The sequence below is a fragment of the Scleropages formosus genome, chromosome 18, assembly GCF_900964775.1.
Source record: "Scleropages formosus chromosome 18, fSclFor1.1, whole genome shotgun sequence".
NCBI classification, from domain to species: domain Eukaryota; kingdom Metazoa; phylum Chordata; class Actinopteri; order Osteoglossiformes; family Osteoglossidae; genus Scleropages; species Scleropages formosus.
The window spans coordinates 22,322,951-22,343,611 of NC_041823.1; the positions used below are offsets into that span (position 1 = coordinate 22,322,951).

General features: G+C 47.2%; 1 protein-coding gene across 1 annotated transcript in view; it reads right to left on the minus strand.

Moving 5' to 3' along the window:
• The window catches only part of kirrel3l (kirre like nephrin family adhesion molecule 3, like), a 31,395-nt gene extending 11,631 nt beyond the window's left edge, over positions 1-19,764 (minus strand). The window contains exon 1 of the mRNA XM_018745553.2: positions 19,180-19,764. Coding sequence (XP_018601069.1) covers positions 19,180-19,219 — 40 coding nt within the window. The 5' untranslated portion in view covers positions 19,220-19,764. The remainder of the gene's footprint in view (positions 1-19,179) is intronic.
• Between the last annotated feature and the right edge of the window lie 897 nt (positions 19,765-20,661).

Consider the following 20,661-nt stretch of genomic DNA (forward strand, 5'->3'; position numbering starts at 1 on the left):
CTAAACCCCCCAAAATTGTTTTCTGGGTAAGGAGTGCTTAAACAGACAGAGTAGGGGGCCTCCCCGGGAAGAAAGCTGCTGAAAGGAAGGCAACATACGGCGGCCAGAGACGCGCCATTGTCCCCTTGTCCCTCTCTTTTAATAGGCCTCTTCATTTCCAATCAATCCAGCTAAACGCGAGTTTAATAGCTTTTCAATAGTGCCCTTTTCCCCAGAGGGGAAGGAGGATTTCTCTCTCTTGCTTCCTCCCTCTCACCCGGACCCTCCTCTCCTGCTCCCTCCCTCAGATTTTTGTTTTCCCTTCAAAGGTGCTCCATTGAGGTGCTTCCGAGCCCTGTTGGCAGCATTTGTTCCCTACTCAATTATCCACTTCATTTGGGGTCTGCCACTAACCCTTTGCTAACCCTCCGTCTCTGCCTTCCAAACTCTGCCGTTCCACCATGCCCCCCCCCCCCTTGTTCTCTGGTTTAATCTGCCCGCCAAACGGTCCCAGTCAGGAATGAGGAACTCTCAGCAGCTCAAGCCAGTCTGGCTCCCAGCTCTATTAAATCCCCGTTTCATTCCAGTGCCTATTTTACCGCTCTTTTTCCTTTCCCTCCAGGAGATTGTTCCATCTTTTCATACTCCCCCCTGCACACCCCAATCTTGCCTATTTAAAACTTTTTCATGCACCAGCACAAGGTGTATGTGTGGTATGTTGGGGATCACAAGAAAATAAAGTTGGGCCTGATGCTGCTGATGAGTTCTAAACCATCCCTACCCAGGCTATTAGGGATCCCGCAAAGGCCGAGGCTTCCACAAAGGCTGAGGCTTCCACACCATGCCTTTAAAGCAAGCTTTTATGGGTTGGTCGTCCCTAATGTTCCATCTTTACAAGGTATTGAAGTTTTTCATAGGCCTTTTAATTGTGCAGTGCTTTGGGATTTGCTTTTTATATTAGGCACAGTATATACGTTCTTTAGAATTAAGTATCTTGACCCAGTATCTAAATGTTTACAGCAGACCATAATTCACTGCACTGCTGACTGTTGAGGGATGGCGTCCATGTCTTTGTTTTGCTGTTCTTTCTTTCTCATTCTAGCGTACACACACACACACGCGCACACACACACACACGCACGCACGCACTGTGGTGCAAGTACGTGTGCTTCCAACTGAAAAATGAGTTCACACCATCGGTAATTCAATGCACTCCAATTCTTATTGAAAATTCTCAACAAAAAAAAAAAAACATCTCAGCTAGCTAATGAGTCATTTAAAATTCTTTTAATTCCTCCTTGCTGAATTAGCCAATTCTTTGACGGTGTATTAGCCGCTTAATTACATGAATACATTTCTAATGGAGGAAAAAAATATTAAAAAAATCTAAGAAATGCAGGCTGCCAAATGCAGTGCATCAGGGCAAAGGGAGTGTGTAGGGTTCTGGGCATTTCTGTAGGCACAGCACAGGCTGTCCATTGGGCCTAATGAGCAGAGGTTCAGGGAAAGGACCCACGTATGCATCCCACGTCCCCAGGAAAACAAAATCATGCTCCAAGTACTCCAACCCGGGGTGGGGGGCAGCGCTTTAAAAGACGGACCAATGTGCTGTTTTTCCTCCCTTAGTAACAAGGTCAAAACACACTTGGCCCGATGTGCCTTAATCCGGATTTTTAAAATGGAATATCATTTCACGGCACCGGATGTGCAGGGTGGCGGGGGTGCGGCAGCAAGTGAAGGAACGAGTGGGGGGCTTGGCCGTAAATAGGCCAGGCGGGTTGTTGGGGATTGGAGGGCACGTTTTGCTGCCTCGCTCTGACACGGTGATTCTACCGCCGGAGCACGTGATTGGAGTTAAGCACAAAGTGGTGAGCTGCCTCTTCCCGGAACGCTGCGCGCCAGCGTGCATGTTCCGCCTGTTGTGTTTACCATCTGCATCGGTGCTGTGCCGTTCGTATTGCGGGGAAATACGTGCACAGATGTTTCCAATGATCGAGTCCAGGGCATCTGCGCAGGGACTGAAGGAAACATTAATGGAATTACAGTAAGGCAGGGTTGTGTGCAGGAGGGGCAAGCCTGTCGCCTACTCCACTGTGTGGAGGGTCTCACAGACCCCTCGCTCAGGCCAGACTGGCATATGTGCAATGAGCTCCTGGTGCCTCTTCTGGCTCCATGAGCCTTGGTGCTCTGGTGCCAAACCGATGAGCGCAGATGGATCGTGGCGTCCAGTCTTGAACATCGCTAATAGCTCCTGACCACTCTCCAGCCAGGGCATCCAAGCATTTGTGGGGATCATGACAGGGAGGAAGGCGAGGTGCGAAGGGCAGTTTAGGAGTGCTGGGTGCCAGCTTGGCCAATCTACTGCCACTGGCCACTCCCAGGAGCTGCTGCTCTGCTCCCGAATTTTGACTGCAGCTGGCTTTCCTTCCATCAGTTCAGTTCCACAAAGCTTGCAGATGATGCCTCTACGGCCAACCCTTTGAGATCCACTTAGTAGTTTTTTCTTCTGCTTCTTCAAGGCAGGGACAGGGCCTATTTTAAGAGCATCAGAGCGCTCCCATTTCGTCTGCTCACTCTTGGGCAATTCCAGAGTGCAAGGCTGAGTCGCGCAAGGTCCCTGAGCAGGAGTGCTCTCAACTTGACTGGGCAATTTACCCCATGCAGTAATAATTCAGAGCGTTAAAAAATAGAATGCAGAATCTGGTCACATTGCTCATCCCAGCTGGGTTCTTCAGAGCCCAACTTGGCACTGGCTAGGATTTTCCCTCTGAACCCGAGACTGCACAAAACACATGCAAACCAGGAAGCTGGCACAACCAGCAAGGGCCCAAAATAAACAAGCCCACTCCCCCCAGTGCCATCCATTGTGCCCGGTTCAGATAAGGCAGCTAAATCAGGTTGGCAACAGCAGCTGAATTTTTCTCTGTCAGGAATTATTGTCCCTTTGTTTTCCATCAACTCTTTTGTCTTCCCCTTCATTGTGGGCGTGTGCAGATGGGAGCATGTGCGGCTGTGTTGCGCGAAAGCCGCTTGTGCTGGAATGGGCTCCCAGTGCCTGTCCTTGGGTTTGGTTTGAAGAGCCCCCCAGCATAATCTCATCACAGCGACTCTCGCAGGAGCACTGTGAGCTTGCGGAGCAGAGGGGGGCGTGGACGGTCCACACTCCAACAACGAATACCAATAAAGGCAGAGTCGGCGTACTGGGAGAACAGAGGCCTGGACGACCTGTGCTAAAGGATAAATCTAGAGGTTTGTTGACCTGCCATCTCTTTTTATCTGGCCTGGCTGCTCACCTATTCTGGTATCCTCCCCCATCTTTCTTGCTTTTTGTCTCCAAACTGCAGCATAACAGTGTTTTAAGGACTGCTTTTCCAAAGTTTAATCCTCCCAGGATCCCCTTGCAGCCTTTATTCCATTGTGAGAAACTTGGCTCATAGCGCAGGCCTTTTTGTTGAGAAGGGCAGCTCACCCAGACTCTCCCGCCCCCGACCTCCTACATCCTACACCCCCATCCCCATTTAAAGCAAGCAACTATTCTTCTGTTTGCCTCCCCTACATTGTACATGCTAATGCTCCCCATCCCCCGATAGCTCACCTTACAGACACACATACACGGCGTTGTGCGCCTCTCCCCACCACTCACACGTTTGCAGCCAGTCAGCCATGATCCCTGAAATCGGTGCCTTGCAGCCCCTTTCAGAGTTATATAAGGTGTTACTAATTGTTGATTTGCCTTCGCCATGGCTGTTTGTGCCTCTCCTCTCCAGGCTCCCCAGCATCCGCGCTGTCGTCAGCTTCCCGCCGCTCTCCATCCTCCCCGTGAAAATCGGAGGGGTTTGTGTCAGCTTGTCGACACACGCAAACCAGGCCAACGGAGGAGAGGAGGCAAACACATATAATAAAGTACAGGAAGAGGAGGCTAGGTGGGGGGTGTTGGGGAAAGAGAGGCTGAACAGCAAAAAAAGGATGCTGTCGCCCTCCAATTCAAAAGGAAGGGATGCGTGATAGAAATGGACCGAGAACTATAATCAGGCCATCTTGCGTGTTGTCACTAAGGCTTTTGAACAAGCTGTGAATTTCCATCACGGTTCGGTGTCAAGAAGCTGATCGCATCAGTGCCCTGCACCCACTTTATTTCCACCACCTGCTAGGCTAGCAGTTGATAAAGTAATATAGAGGTGGGGTTGGGTGAGAGCGGGTGGGCAGCAGGGCAGGAGGCAGCGATGTAAAAATGCCGTACCCATGCGTATGAACCCTGCGCAGGCCAGTCGGGACACGGCAGCAGCTCCCTCTCTCACACAACTGTCTCGGGAGCTTGTGGGAACGTCAGAAGTTTCCCAAGCAGAGCTCCAGAACTCCCAGTCTCCCCTGGCTCTTGGTGTCGGAGAGCTCCAGTGAGCAGACGGATGGGAATCAGCTACCGCAATAAAGGGGGGAATTGTCTGCACACATCAGCCAACTGGCTTGACAAGATGTTGATTGAGCCAACCTTGTCATTTCGTTCCTGCTTGCCCCCTGGTGTTTTCTGTACAAGACGGCTGCTTACTGGCTCTGCCACCCTCCCCCCCCCACACGGCTCCCTTCCCTCCCTCCCTCCTGCACGCTGTCTTGTGCTTGCCAGGGCTTTCAGTATAATTTACTGTGCTTTTAAATCATTAACTTGTACTGTTTGCAAAAGCCGGGGTTTAGTGTATGCACAACAGCTGACATGCTGGATGAAACAGTATTGGGGGTTCGACGGCTTGCTGTTTGGAGATGTGACAAAATAAATAAATAAAGCAGATGTAAATATATCCCTACTCAGTCCCAAGCCACAACAAGTAAACAAAAACCCACCATATAAATAAAGAATAGATTAAAAATCCATAAAGACAATGAAAAGATAATGTTAAGCAGTGCCCCACCCCCACAGGAAAAAGGAAATGAAAACAAAGGAATTCTCCGCTTACACTGTGCCACTGGGATTCTGGGCCCAATGCCCTGGGGTGTCAATTAATTTAGTCTGGGGATTTGCGGCCTACACTTCCTAATTGAGCCCAGTGGAGACCCCCATGGCTCTGCTCGATAGGAAGCAGAGCGTTTCATAATTAATACTTTTTCCTTTATTATTATTATTTTTTAATGAGGGTAGTAATGCTGTAAATGTATGCATCTCATTACAACTCAGTGTGCTGTCATTGCTTTTCTTCTTTGCAGCGGCTTGTACCAAGCTTAAAACACTAAAATCCAGAGAATCTTGGTTGTGGCATCAAATTCTAACTACTTATTTTTGGTGAAAATAAAGAAAGATTGGTTCAGTGAGTGTCTCATTAGCGCTGCTAAATGTGTGTACTTTTTAAAGCTTAGAGGTTCATTCAGAATAGCCATTATGTCCTTTCATAATCCTCTAATTTGATCATTGTAGTTTTGATTTTTTTTTTGATATGATCCCTTAACTGATCAGTGAAATTCCCTTTTTAAAAAAAAAACCTTTTCACCTGCCTAATACCATTCTCTGACATGATCCTTTCCCATTAAAGACTCAAGCGACTCACCTCTGTGTCGGTGACACTCATATCCACCGCACGGAACTCCCAGCGATTAAACAAATTGCCTCCTGACCTCCCACGAGAGGCACGGATCAAGGGAAAACAATGGCAGGCTCCTGGACAATCGAGGCCTGTCTGCTACTACCAGCGGCCTTCAAACCGCCGTTTATTAATCAATGTCTGAGGTTTCGGCAGCGGAAATTGTATTCCTTTTTAGGAGACTGAGAAAAGGAAAGTTTTAATTAACAGAAAAACTTTATTCTGTTCATCAGATTATCCCTGACTCGAAACGGTCTTTAAAATTACTGATGACTAAGTGCTTCCAGAACAAAAAAGAGGAAAAAAAACTTTACCTGCCGACCTCAATACATCCTGCTTTGTGTTGAGGAAAAGAAGGGAAAAAGAAAGTCATTTCCTGAAACTCCATCCCTTTACCGTTGATTAGCAAAGGAACATAATTAGAGTGAAATTTTAAGTCAGGGCTTTTCTTCGGATTGCACCGCTTCCTCCAGAAAAATCAGGCTGTGATTAATGAATAAATGATTAATGAGCAAACTAATTAATCAATTAATTATTAAGCAAGCACTGAATAGGAAGGGATGGATACGGTAGGGTGGGGGGAGATAAGGGAAGAGGGATGGTCTGAATTTGAAATAATAAAGGAATGTTGAAGAAACCATGAAGGTGTTTGTTGAACCCTCTCCCCATTTTGGCTTTACAGGGGAGGAGGTGGTTTTGGAAATAAACTCTTGCCCTAATACCCGTACCAAAAGCCCGTTTCGTTTGGTCCTCATGCTTTAAAAGCGGAGAATGTCATGAGTCAGCCTGATGTTGTCTTCAGTGCAGTCCATCTCGTTTTTGCCTTTTGCCGCGACGCAGCTACGGATTGCATGCTGTTAGGCAGGAAGCGCACCCAGGCCAAGGCCCCCGAACTGCCACACGATGGGCTGTGATCTGCATCGACTGGAACACAGGTAGCATCGTGACTCCCTGAGCACCGCCATCTTAACTGGGCCGACCATCAATCATTTACGATGTGGCACCGAGACTGATATGGCGTGACCGCGTTTGATGAGACATTGCACCTGATGTATGAAATGTGGTCTGTGACTGTGACAGCAATATAATATTATGTTCCCAGTCAGGTTTGACCTTTTTTCCAATACTAAATCACTGCAGTACATATATATATATATATATATATATATATATATATATATATATATATATATATATGATTGGCATGTTTCAGTTGTGGGGGAGTTTTCATACCCGTTTCTACTTTTCTACTCTGGTATGTTACCTTGCTACGCAGAAGGGCAACAACATACGGAATATTATTTTCTGGTTGGAGAGGTTTATTGAGTCTATTAAAATGCAGCACTTCTCTATAGGATCCCCAGTAAAGAGCAGAGCCGAATCTTGAATGCAGGATCCTCAGCCACCTCCATATTTCTTGGTGGTTTATATCTGCCACTGGCAATGGAGCTTTAAGAGATAGAAACAGAGAGTTGGAATCTCCAGGGCAGAGAAGTGCTGGCAGCCGAAGAGCAGTCAATGCGGCAACTGAGAGCTAACTTGTTACATCCGGAATGTGTTGCACATTGTGTATCAGGGGTCTGGTCCCACTCTTCAACAGTGCCGGCTGTTGCTGCGTTCTGTCTCGGGGGTTAGCGTGGAATCACCAATTTCCTCGTATTTCAGCAGGCTTCAATAGGCCTTTTGTGATGCTGGTGCCATGGCCTATTGAACCAGGGACTACAGACATATGGTGCCCGTAAGGCGGTCCATACATCTGAAAGGCAGCCGTGGGCTGGTCCTGCGACCCAGGCTCATTGTGAACAACTTCACTATTCTTGAACTGGGCTTATGGCTGGTTGAACTTAAACACTTCGGTAAAACAGGCTGACGTGCAAAGGGGCCAGACCTGACTTGCTATGCTATCTGTGTGTACGTGTTGGGGAGAAAGCAGCATAAGTCCTTCAGTGGAGTGTGTAACAAGAATGACAAGGCTGACTTTACGTTTCTCAACCCATCAGTGTATCTCGCCTGTTCTTAGGTATCTGTGCACCCAATTCCAAACTTAAAAGCGTCACGCTGGCAGCAACATAAAGGAAAATAAAGTTCTTATTTATTTATTAATTAATTTATTTATTCTGGGCACACTTCCTCTAAGACTGTGGTTTGAACCAGATAAGCAACCAAAGCATTATGGCCTCTTAAACCCATTCGGTGAGATTATCGATCATTAGACAGAACGCGGCGATAACCCCTTGGTTTGCCTGCCGGCGGCTGCTGTTCCAATAGCGTCTTCACAGGATATGGTATGAATCACAGGAAGTGAGATCAATCTGTATAGATTGTGTGCTGATTACAGAAAAATCCCATTTACCTCAAACCCCTCCCCATATCCGCCACCACCTGCTGTGTGTGTCGATTGTGTCCGTTTTATTGCTTTTTTCCCCACTGACTTTGTTTGTTTTCTGCTCATGCTCAGTCCCATTCTACCTCTGCTAATTTTGTCTTCCTTGACTGTATCCCACAGACAGTCTTCATCTTAAACTGTTCAATCTCCCTTCATGAGGGACGTCTCTTTTAAATCTTAATTAAAACGGACTCCCAGCCCCCGTCTCCCATGGGCCGACCGAAAGCAGCTTAGAACAATCAGCCGTGCGGATTAGACGCAAGAGAAGAAAAGAAGAAGAGGAAAAATAGAAAGAATCAAGTGGAGGGGAAAATATTGCAAGCGAAATGCTGCTCCCACCCCTTCTTCCCCGCTCAGTTTCGTCCAAAACCCTTCCTTGACCTACTGACATTAAAGCCTCGCACAAGGTGGAAAATGGGAAATTCTAGGTTGGGAAGGCACCAGAGACAATAGACAACAGTCACAAACCCAAAGGTTTTAATTAAGTGGAGAGGAAACTTGTTGGGGAAAAAATTAAAAAAAAAAATACTGTTGGGACAGGCGTAGAGTGGCTAACACTTTTTGTAGCCCAGGCACCCACTCCTTGTCCCCCCAAGCTCGCATCGCCACCACTCACTGTCTCTCAGCCTGTTTGCCAAGCTTTCACATATGGCCTGTGAGAACAGCAAACAATTCCTCCCAGAGGACTCCTCTGAGAGCTATTTGTCTTCCCCCATTCCCTGGTTATCTCTGTTTTCCCTTCTCTTTTAACAAGGTGTAGTCAGACCCATTCCTCTGAGGCCGAGCTTTCAGCGATAAGGTTAACAACAGCCTGCAAAGAGTGGGGGGCAGCGATGTTTGATACTGGACAGATTGAATTATGTGAACAAGACACAGAATCTCCTCTCAGCCATGCCTCCAATGGAAACCCTTTCTTGCTGGTGCTGGAGTGAAGGACTCTGGCATCCTTTAAGGAAGCGGGATATGAAGACTGAACGTCTGATATAAAGGAAAGGAGCTGAACATGAATCAACAAGTTGCTAATTTATAGGCAGAGGCTCTGGGGCAGGGTGTGAACTTTCACACCCGTGTTCGTATACCTCCTGAGCAGCCATGTGATTAAATCCGGCTGTGCTGCAAACCTCTACCCGCAACCCCATGCTTGGCACTCGGTACTAATTATGGTGTGAGGTAATTAATGTAAAGTGTGACAGAGGACCCTGGCCGTCAGAGTGGAACAGGCTAACACAATGGCCCGGCTAGACGGGTCCATCATCACCTCACTGGGCTCAAAGAGCGGTTCGTTAATTGGTGAGCAAAAAGCCATACACGCAAAACCTGCACTCATCGAGTTCTGGGTGTTACTGTCGCCTGTTAATGTACCATCCTGGGATCAGAAAGTGCCTGTTGGGTGAGAAAAATGGCAAAGCTACATACACTTTTGTACTTTGGCCCCGTGCTTCTTCTGTGCCACTATCCTTGCCCTAGTACCAGCACAACCACAGCCCCACTACACCATTAAAAAGGTACTATGCTGCAGCCTTAATCAAGATTAAGAAGGGTGAAGGATGATGCCCTTGATTAAAGACACGAAAGGTACCCCGATCGTGGTGTTTCCATTCAGATCTCACAGTGGGTGACCGGAAGACATCTGTTCATGCCATAAGAGAAAAGAATATGAAATGCCTTCAGAACTCTGTGCACCTTTCTGTTAAAAAACGTCTGTCTACTCGCCAGACTCATTACATAAGAAAGTTTTGACAGCTTCAGCCTTTACAATTTTAGGGGGGAGAAACAGAAAGCTGACTTTGTTGGGCAAACATGCAGACCGTTCTGGCTTTCAGCCTTTCAGACAACTCTTTCGGAACAGCCGGTCAATGCTAGTTAGCTAGTGGTCGGCAGTGGCTGAATGACAAATCCTCAGCTGTGAAAGAGTTCCTTCTGCCTCTTCCGGCTCCATCAATGGGCCCTTGAGCCCGCTTGATCGCTCTAAGGCTTCGGTCAGCTTCACAAGTGGCCAGTGATTGAGTGGCTCCATTAAGATCCCATTTATCTTCCCTCTGACCCAGAACAGAGAAAGACACTCACAGACACAACAGCGTGTTCATGAATGCAAGGCTGGGACCAAGAGGAGGCTCTCAGAGGCCCGAGCGCGGTGGCCGCTGGACCTTAGACTCGATGGCATTGGGAATGCGTTGGAAGCCTGTCCGGAACAATTTACAGAGGCCACTCTTTAAAAACCTGATCTGCCTGCCTTTCAGACAAAAGCACGCATCTGTGAGTGTTCAGACAGATGGGAAAGCCATCAAGAGAGGCAACAAATCTGAGAACAGGGTCCATGAGGTAGACCAGCTCCCAAAATGAATGCAGGCCCCTTACCACCCAAAGAGCATGTTTTACGCAAACATGTTTTTGTGGAGCTTTCTACTGTATGTGTCCCTTCAATTTCTGCCACTCTTCCTTCCTGGCACACCAAGGTGTATAACAGGCAGGGTCTGCACCGTCTTGACCTACATACACACCTTTATCTACCACTCTATACACCTCCACCTCTGTCTGTTTATCTATGTGTCTAATTATTCTGCTTCTGTACAATTAGCTCACAAGTAAATGGTTCAATGTAAAAAGTCACAAAAAAGAAAAACAGATAACGGAGAACAATGGCTACAAATTGGTTTCCTCCACACACCCTGTGATGGATGTGAGTTGGTGCTTCAAGCTGCTTTCCACCATTATGTCCTGTTATCTCTCTCTGTGGCAGGAATCTCCAGCACGACCCCTCTCTGCAGTCCCACGCCTCTGCCCTTTAGCCTTGTCGTCTTCTTCAGCTCGGTATCCGTCCTGCTGTCTATGAGGTCAAATCCCCCCCAAGTGTCTCCACCTTTTAACCCCTCCAATCACCACAGTCAGCTTGTGCAGTGCAGTAGTGAGACAAACGTCTGAGATTCAAAAACAAACAGGCGACATCCTGTGGAGATACATCACCGCATCTCCCTGCCAAGCACACACAAACACACGTACCGGGGACTCTGTGAAACAATGGCTTTCACATTGGCAGCTCTTCACTAAGAAAAACAGAAAGTGGCCAGAGAGTGGTGCGCAGGATTTTCTATAAACAGCTCTCAAGGGTGAACTTGCGGAAGAGCTGATGCGTCACGACACTCTTCTGCTGGTCTGTGTTGGAAAGACCAAAGAACGGTTTGACAGTATATTTTCATAACGTCGGGTCCTTAGTAAAACTGAGAAACACAACCTCCTCTTGACTCTACACCCATACTCACTTGCACCTTTTCACTCTCCCACCTTCGCAGTCAGCCCAAAGGATTCCTTTTCCACCGCCTGGAGCCTGGAATCTGACCCTCCATTCTTCCACATCACTCCTGATGGCTTTCTGCAAACTTTCAGCTATTTATTGTTATACACGTAGTAAATTCATAAAAAGGGAGTTTCTCCCACGCTAGTATGGGGTATCCATTACCTTTAGAGCTAAGCTCCAGAAAGTTAATATCCTTGAAGTTACACCCCACCCCCCCAAGTAATATACCTCAGTCATGCTGCGTAGCTGTGCCTTTGTCAAAAGGACTTTCAAACCTTTCCTACACTTGTTTTTTTTATTACTGGTGGATTTTGAAGATCTGCTTCAACTCCCTTCCACCCCCCATGCACACAAGCACACTTTTCCCCCTACATCTCAAAATGGTTCAATAAAATGACCATGTTTTCACATTGAGGGAACTGTGGTTAAAAGCTGGATCAATACTTGCTGACTGACATTGCTCTGTTGATAGCAAATCGGTCAGCGCTTCTCCTGCAAAGTCTCCCAGGATGAATTTCAAAGCTTCCTGTTAAACTACCACAGAAATAATAAGAAGCCATGCCATACACTTCTCTACTCCTAACCCTTCGCCCGCCTTCAAAAACAAAACAAAACTGCCAATCACCAGAGCTTCTGAGCCCGGGTCTGAGTATCACGTAGCCTGCAGCGTAGCTGCATATTATGGTTAAGGGTTGAGTCATAATCACAATATTTGCACTTGCCCTCCAGCCAGACTTAACTGCCAGAAGGTGGTCCCTGTTTAAAATAGACTAGGTCCCTTGGGCTCAGGAGAGCACAGAGCTGCGCCTTTAAGTGAGCCGCCCGATTTCCTTGAGCACACTCCCGTCCCGTTGAATAAGTCCGCAGCGCGTCCTGTGAGATGGAGCATCATTAATTAGACAGTTCTGCTTTGACTAATCACTCAGTAAAGGGCACGTTGCCTGGCAGACGGGGTACACTCGCCCCCGTTTGCCAGCTCCAGTCGCCCTACTGTGCGCCCTTGACCCCCATCAATGCCGGCAGCTTCAGATGACTGTGTTGCCCGGTTAAATTTCCCTTTGGTGACTCACTGAGGCCAGTGCGCATGGGAAAAGACAAAGTTGATGGCATGCAGGACGCGGAGTAGTGTGTGCGGCATATGGTGCATGTATAATTGACACAGATGGCATTAGCGGGACCTTCATAGACATAACCAGCCACTTAGAGCTCAGCAAAGCTTGTGTGCGATATCGGTGTCCCAGCGAAAGTTTCTGTACGGCCGTCATAGAAAAAGATAAAATAACAATAGTTACAATTCCTTGTGTGTGTTTCATAACTGGCTGGGTTTTCAGGCCTCTGCTCTCTCCTGTCAACAGCCTCCTTCTATAGCAGGTGTGTCTTTAAAACAAGGTTAAGGAACCTGGAGTAGTGAAGATAACAAGCACAAAGATATTGCACTACCACAGAAGATAAATTTCAATTTGCTGTTGGTTTCGCTGCCTTGGCTGTAGATATGAAATTCTTGTCTTGGAGGACAGGGATTGATTGGAAAATAGAAACGAAAGTATAGTTTACTACATTGGTGCTTTTCATTACATGTAGTTTTTTGAGTTCGGTTATGATACATCTCTCACTGGAGGTGACATTTTGCATTTAGAACAGAAGCAATCAACAATTTGAACAGATTGTTTCAGATATGATTGTTGCAGCTGATTATATACAAGAACGTTTATCAAGGGTCTGTTCTGATAACCAATGTCGACAACCGCTTGTCCCGAGTGGGGTTGCGGTGAGCCGGAGCCTACCCAGCAACACAGGGCGCAGGGCCAAGGGGGGGAGGGACGGACACCCTGGACAGGTCACCAGTCTGTCACAAGGCACCCCAAACAAGGCTCGAATCCCAGAGCCGCTACACAGTGGGCCCGAGCTAAAGCTGCCGAGCCGCTGTGCCACCGTGCCCCCCTATTCTAATAACCCCTTGGAGGAAACACACCTATGCCTCTGTTGAGGACCAGGCATACATAGTGTAACCAGCTGCTCAAAGGACACTGTATAGAAATCTGCACAAATAATAAATGTCCATCATTGGTCAGAAGAGGCCTCATGGAGGAAGAAAAGATTTGGGATAGCAGGGGCCATAAGGATGCTGTATTGTCTACATCTGCAATTGTTTTTTCCAAACCCTCCCACCCGAATCTCATCTCCCCAGGAAAATGAGGTGGACTAGCATTAAGCCGGCAGCAAGATGCGAGGGGGTTTAGAAAGTGGAAAAGGCCACAGCGGTGGCTCCTTGTATTTACCCATACTGTAAACCACTTGCACCCTGGTTGCTAGCAAGAGATAACAGGGTGCAAAACACAGTGCCAAGTTCTTTATCTCTGTTTACCCGAATGGCAAAGCTGATTAGAGGGAAATTGAACCCCATTGTCTCTTTTCCCTCCTCCTCTGAAGCACAGCAGATGAGCAACACTAAGGAAGGGTTTGTGGGGAGGGAGGACAGCAGTTGAGATGAAGCACCCGGGGGTCATTTTTTCATTTTTTAAGGAAGTAAGACATTAGCCATCGGCTTGGCATGTCTTGCACCAGCACAGAGGACTCCATTGTTAGAGGAACCCTTCTCTCTCTAGTTATTTTTTTTTTAATTCTGGGGCGGAACCAGGACCGGAAAAAAGAGTGAGGGGGAAAGCAATTCTGTTAAAAGAGGATAACTTTCCAGGCAAGCACGGGTCTCAAAATAAAAAAAATTAAATTACTGACCGGGATATATGTCATATATTAGAACCACGAGATCTACAAGTTAATGCTTTTAGTACTGCCACAACGTCTGAAAGCATTTTACTCAACAAAAAAAGGTGGAACAAATATATTATGTCTTGTACTTCCAATATTTTTTTCTAGAACGCCTCAAGCAATGGTGAAAAACTGTTTTCTAGTTCACGCTATACATATATGTGACCTTTTTGTTTAATTCTGGTCCTTTTTAAGCTTTTCTCTATCAAGTGGAAATCCACTGACAACAGTACTTACATCAATTACTTTCCGTGTTATGGAAATGTGCACCGTGGAAATCAAAGTAGGCCAATATTTCTCCATATCTATGCCATGAGAATCAATCCAATAAATAATGCACAGGACTTGGCCAAGTTCTGCAGTCTCAGCTCAGTTGTGTCACCATCATCTCTGAATTTACTACAGAGACCCCGGGTCGTCCTTAGGGCAGTTAAGCGAGTAGCCACGTTGTCTTCACTCTTCCCCAAGTGTACCACCTACTAACCCCTACCCCACCAAGCCTACCCAGCCACATGTCAAGTTGATCATCATGCAGATAGCTACATATTAAGACTCTGCTGTCCCCAGCCGCAATGTGACTCCTCAGCAAATTCAAAGACGCTGGCTCATAAAATATGCACAGCTCCCACAACAAACCTCCGGAGCTGAACCTGCCTCACCAGCGCTTAGCCGCAGCATCATAAAATATTTCCAACGCTTATCTCAACTTGAGCCCAGGACAAATCTCCGCTAATGGGGGAGGCTGGTCAAGCTAACTCTTCCATAATGGAGGAACTGTGTACAAAATGTAAAAGTGAAGGAGGAAGGAGGACTGAGATCCTTGTCATCTTTGTCACCCCTTAGCTGGATCCCTCAACTCCCGGATGACAAGATGCCCCAAATTTGCAGCTGAGGAAGTGAAGAAGCAACTAGGAGGATGACGATGTTTCCAGGCTTCTTGGTTTTGCAGTGGCACAGACTCCAGTGGCAATAGGACTTCAGAATTAAAAAAAAAAAAAAAAAAAACTGATCTCCCCACACTCCCTTTGAACTTGGTCCTATGAGACTGAGCTACCCAAAGCTAAAGGTTCCAAAAAGAGCTCATTGAAGATTACTCAGAATTTTGATGTGGGTGCAGTCAAATTCTGCTGGGAACCTTGGGACATTTGGAGAAAGCAAATTATGGACGAGAAAACTGTGCAGAAGCAGAAATGCAGATGGGGAAACTGTGAAGCCACCCCCTGTGCCTGTCTGTCGGGGCAGTTGTCTCCGAGTGAGGACCTGCCATTCGAATTTTCACTCCTGTGTTTATGCTCACGTGTCAGTCAGCTCTCACCTGCCTCCGTCTCTGGCTGTCAACCCACAGATCAAATTTTGACTTGGCTATCAACTTAAATCAGTCACGGTGAAGAGCACTGGGGACACCAGGTAAACGAGTACAGCACTGCCATCTGGAAGAGTCTGGTACAAATGGCTCACTGCTGCAGCTCCTCACGCCAGCGGCTACTGGCCTTCCAGAGCTACAAAATACCCTCTCCAAGCACAAACATACACACTTCTCCACACCTCCTACCCCCTGGCTGCTGAAATACTGCCACTATCAGACTGGGGTATCGCACTGCATGTTGGTTACTGGTCCTGGAAGCATCAGGTTCTAATTTTTTAGGAGAACTAAGCACATACAGTACTGTGCAAAAGTTTTAGACACTTGGGGAAAAAAGCTGTAAAGTGAGAATTCCTGAAAAAAATGCTCTTAATTAATAAACTTCCTACAAAGCTTAGTAACCATCCACTGTCAACAACCACTTGACGTGGCAGGCTTCGCCGAGTACCGCTCTCTGGTTGGTCTGAGGTTTGAGTCCTCTTTGTGGTGCCTTGCGACGGACTGGCATCCCATCCTGGGTGTGTCCCCTCCCCCTCCAGCCTTACGTCCTGTGTTGCTGGGTTAGGATCCAGTCTGCCGCGATCCCGTTTGGGATAAGTGGTTTCAGACAGTGTGTGTGTGTGTGTGTGTGTGTGTGTGTGTGTGTGTGTGTGTGTGTGTGTGTGTGTGTGTGTGTGTGTGCTTTCTTTCTTTAACGACATACAAAACCCTTATTCACTGTAATACTGTAACTTTTTGCAAAAGGAATGCTTAGAAATCTAAAATATGCCCTTTCCCATTGACATGCAGAAGACATTAAATAACCATCTAAAACAAATATTTCTGTGAAACATCTAAATGCCTATGACTTCTGCGTAGTACTGTATGTCTTTGTTAAAAAGAATCAATCTGGTTTGGATTAACTCAGTTACTATACCTGGGGCAGTTAATGTCCTGTAAAGGTTTATTGCCTGCAATCTGAAGGTTCCTGGTTCCAGTGCCCTGCTATAGCATCGCTGATAAAGGCGCTCACCCCAAACTGATATAATATAATATAGTACTATAATACCCTATTGTAAATGGCAAATAAGCAGCTTCTTGCGCAGACCGTACACTGTTTGCGAAATGGGAAAAAGGTGTCAACTAAATAAGGACTCCCAATTTTCAGTAAAGTAAGAAGAGCGCTTTCTGGGACGATCATCGTCACGATGCACAACTTCTGAGTGAATTTGTACAAAGAGGCTGAAGTTTATACATCGATACAGCACTGGGAAACAGCCCAAACGGAAGAAAAAGTGTCGCTTTTTCATAAAGCTCTCGCATTGTTGTTTTTCCCCTCCCTTACACTCAGTAAAAGTGCATTTCCAGTTTGGGTCCCGCACGCATTCCATTAACATTTCCTCTCCTTTCTCTTCTCCGCGGAGCGAAGGTGTCGCTGTGTCACCGGTGCGTATTCTGATTTAGCATTTAAATTTAATTACTGCTTCCCGACGTGTCAATACCCTGCTCTCGTTCATCAAAAGAGGGGGGAAAACAGTTTAACAGCCAATAAACATTTGTGTTTATTTCTTACTGGGGCGCTGACCGAAAGCGCTTCGATTAGTTTGCTCCTCTCCTCCTGCTTGCTGAACGTTAAGTGGAGGAAATAAACACTTTGCAGTCCCAAGTATTTGGGGATTCAAACATCTCGAGCCAAAAAAATCTCGAGCCGAATCAGACCGCGTTAAAAATAGCGCGTGGAAAAGGCTTTCTATTAAAAACGGTTGAGAAAAACACGCTGCTCACCAGACACACAAAGAGACAACTGGAACCCGCGGCAGCGCGCGGAGTAGAGCGCGCGCGTCTGTTTTTTTTTAATTATTATTATTATTATACGGCTCGGGGACGGTGTAAAAACTCAGCCAAAAACACTACACGCCGAATACTCGTCCGCTTATTCATACCGGCGTCGGGCACGAGGAGAGAGTGCGCGCCGCTGCAGGTAAGCAGCACACACACAGGACGAGCGCACTTTTTTTGAAGTATCAACACAGCATCGCCCGCGCGCGCTCAGAAGCCTGTCGTCGGCCACGCGCGAGCAACAGCTCGCGCTTCCGAATGTCTCGTGGAAAACACTCGGGACACCCTTGCCGTGCGGCGCCTGCCGCGTTCGGAGCTCCCCCAGAGAAGCCCCAGCGAAAAGACTAGAAGACTGAAGGAGTGGTGTCGCAGTGTGATCGCGGACACTCGGCGTGCCCGTACTGCTCAAAAACAGCAGGTCGGCGCTACCAGCACCTGGGCAGCTTCGTGCCTATTAGGAAAGTGATCAAGTGTGCATGATGTAGGAATAAAGACATGGACGGCTCGGACATAAGCAGCAGGTTCTTCAGACATCGCGGGCAAATATTTGTACACACACACACACACACACACAGGCGGACCGCGCGCTGGTTCGTGATCAATGACTCAGTACAGTAGTCACACCAGTAAAAAAGCCTGAGTACATCAGCACTTGACTTGTGCAACCTCACAATCGTTTTAACTGTCAGTCTTTTCATGTGAGGTGCCCCGACCTCACCTTACTTACCTGTCACCAATGCTGAATTCCCATCAGAAGCAAGAACATGGCAGCGAATGGGGAACAGACTGGGTGGGGGTGGGGGTGGGTACGGGAGTAACTGAACGTAGTACACATTTATCGCTTATTAGTTCTTCAATTATGTACATTTTCCCGTTTTGCACATGGGTGTGAAAACGATTCCCATGTCTTTTTTTAATTAATCTAGTAAGATTTGCTCTGATTCATTGAGTTTCATTCATTCAGTAGTGCGAGTGGGTGGACAAAACCCTAAAACAACACAATAAAACTGGAACAAGACAAACTTTGCTTAGTATTCCGCTGAATGATGGACAGTTCGGCTTCTTCCTCATCGCCTAAACAAAACATATGTGTAGGAAATAAACGAACAGAGGGCTCATGACCAGAGCAGAGAGCAACGAGAGCGGAGAGTTGCGCTCTGACGCACCGCTCGAACCCTCGGCGCTAACGCATTCAGCACAAAAAAAAGCCTCTTGTGCTCTACTTCTTTAACAATTACAGCGCGAGTCATGACACATCTGGACAATTCATTCATCCACAGGCTGTTCCCATCAACGCACACAAACCCAATATGCAGTTAACCGCGCGATCTTTCGCCCTCCTTTCATGCACATCATCATGATCATCATCATCATGTGTGTTTAAAAGCTGCGCTCCTCCCTCCGCTCAGCCCTTTTGTCTCTCTGAAAGACACACCTGTATGTCATTCTGGTCCACGCTGTGCGACATGAGAATCTGCAGTGTCGCCCACCTGCCCCGCGCAGCAGCACGTCTTTACACCTTAAACCTGTAGGAGCCGGTGCGCGCAGACAGCAGCGCATCACACAGCGCTGCGAACAACAGCATGTACACACACACAGTAAACTGGACACAGTGACAGTGCAGTGGTGGGCAAACAGCACGCGGCAAGGCTCTCAGCAACATTCAGAGAAGAGCCACGAGGTGGTAACATTTCGACAGCACTGTCACTAACCATCTAGACTCATACTTCTTACACGTTTGCCTTACAGTTTTGACGCAGTGCCACTCAACTTGGACTCTGATGAGCCATAACTTTTGAAATCCTTTTTACTCCCAGGAGCTCGGGAAGATGCTAGGGCGGTTGCTTTCGTCTGAGGCCGGTGATTGTTCCCTTAACGCTGCATTTTCCACCAACACGCCACAAAATTTTGGTTTGACGCAGCGTGTGTGTGGCGGCGCACCCGAAAAACCCCGCGCGCTCACCAGCGTAAACTGTGCGCACAGTAAAGCCACTTCGCTTACCTGCCGCCATAAGACAAAGGGCCACATAAGCCGTGAACATCGTCTTCTCCCCGGTCCGTCTTGTCTCGAGTCTCCGGGCTCCGCGTGGCGAGAAAGTGCGCGCTCGCCGGGTGTCGCACACCCCAGCGCTGCGCGCGCACACACACACACACACACACACACACGCGCGCACAAGCGCGCGCGCACAAGGCACTTAGATAAGTAACTGTGCCGAAGCCGGCAACGCGAAAAAGATCGTCGCGCACGAATGCAGGTCAGTTAGTTTTCACTCTCTTCTCCTACTTCTGAACTTTTCCCACTGTGTGTGTGTGTGTGTTTGTCTTCTCGCGCTTCTTTGTATTCCTTATTCAGCCGCTATCATTTGTGTCTAAACGTGAAATAAGTTCTTGTCTGAATAAGGATGTGTTAATCGGGTCTTTTCCTTCATCCAGGAAAGTGCCTTCACTCAGTCCAGGTGGAAAGGGTGGTGTGTTTATTCCGCGAAGCGCTGTCCAGCGCACTGTCCTGCAGCGACACGCAGAGCCGCGCGGCGCTCAGTCTCCAAACCTATCAAGTTGCGTCTCTCTCTCTCTCTCTCTCTCTCTCTCTCTCTCTCTCTCTCTCTCTCTCTCTCTATCTCTCTCCCTCTGCTTCTTTCTCTCTCTCTGTGTCTGTGTGTCTCTCTCTCCGTCTCTATCTCTCTGTCTCTCTCCCTCTCTCTGCCTCTCTCTCTCTCTCTCTCTCTCCCTTTCTGTCTCTCTGCCTCTCTCCGCAGATAATCCGCATGGACTATCATCTGCTCTGGATCCTTTGGATTTTGATTTGTAAAACGTAAAAGGGCATGTGGTGGCTCCCCTGCGAGGACACTGTTAGAAACTGTTCTGATTCAGATTTACAACCCCTCGCCGCCCACCCCCTGACAAAAAAAAATTACTAGGGTCAGCAGTGGGTATCCCCCCCAAGGAGGTCCGTTGGTCAAAATAAGACATTTTTGAGACATTCAGGGACAGCTGAAGGCTGCAGGCGAAGAAAACCCTAAGTTCTCTAGTGAAGCCCCCCCCTCCCCCCCCAGTCTGTCTACGGGGGGCCGTTGCGATGCCCTTTTGGTACATTTGTTATCTGAGGCTGGAAAAAAAATTGTTTGTTTTAATCACACAAGAAAGAAACATATGTTTACACAGGCTGGATAAGAGAAAAGACGTGTCCCCATAAATTCACTCTTTTACTCTTAGCTGTAGTCATTTAAATACAAGTAGAAACACTCTGTTTAAACTATATAATAAAATTGCCTTATAGGGGATATGACAATAAGATTTCACCATTCTTTTCCATCTTACACAAGAGTCTTTGACATTTTCTATATTACTGTCATAAATCTCTTTAATAATATGAATGTTAGTAAAATAAAGTTGAAATCGGACCATAAAATGTGGTATTTCATCCCTGGAACCCCCGGTCTAATTGAAAGTGCTAAAAATACGTGCCAATACTGTAAGAAATGAA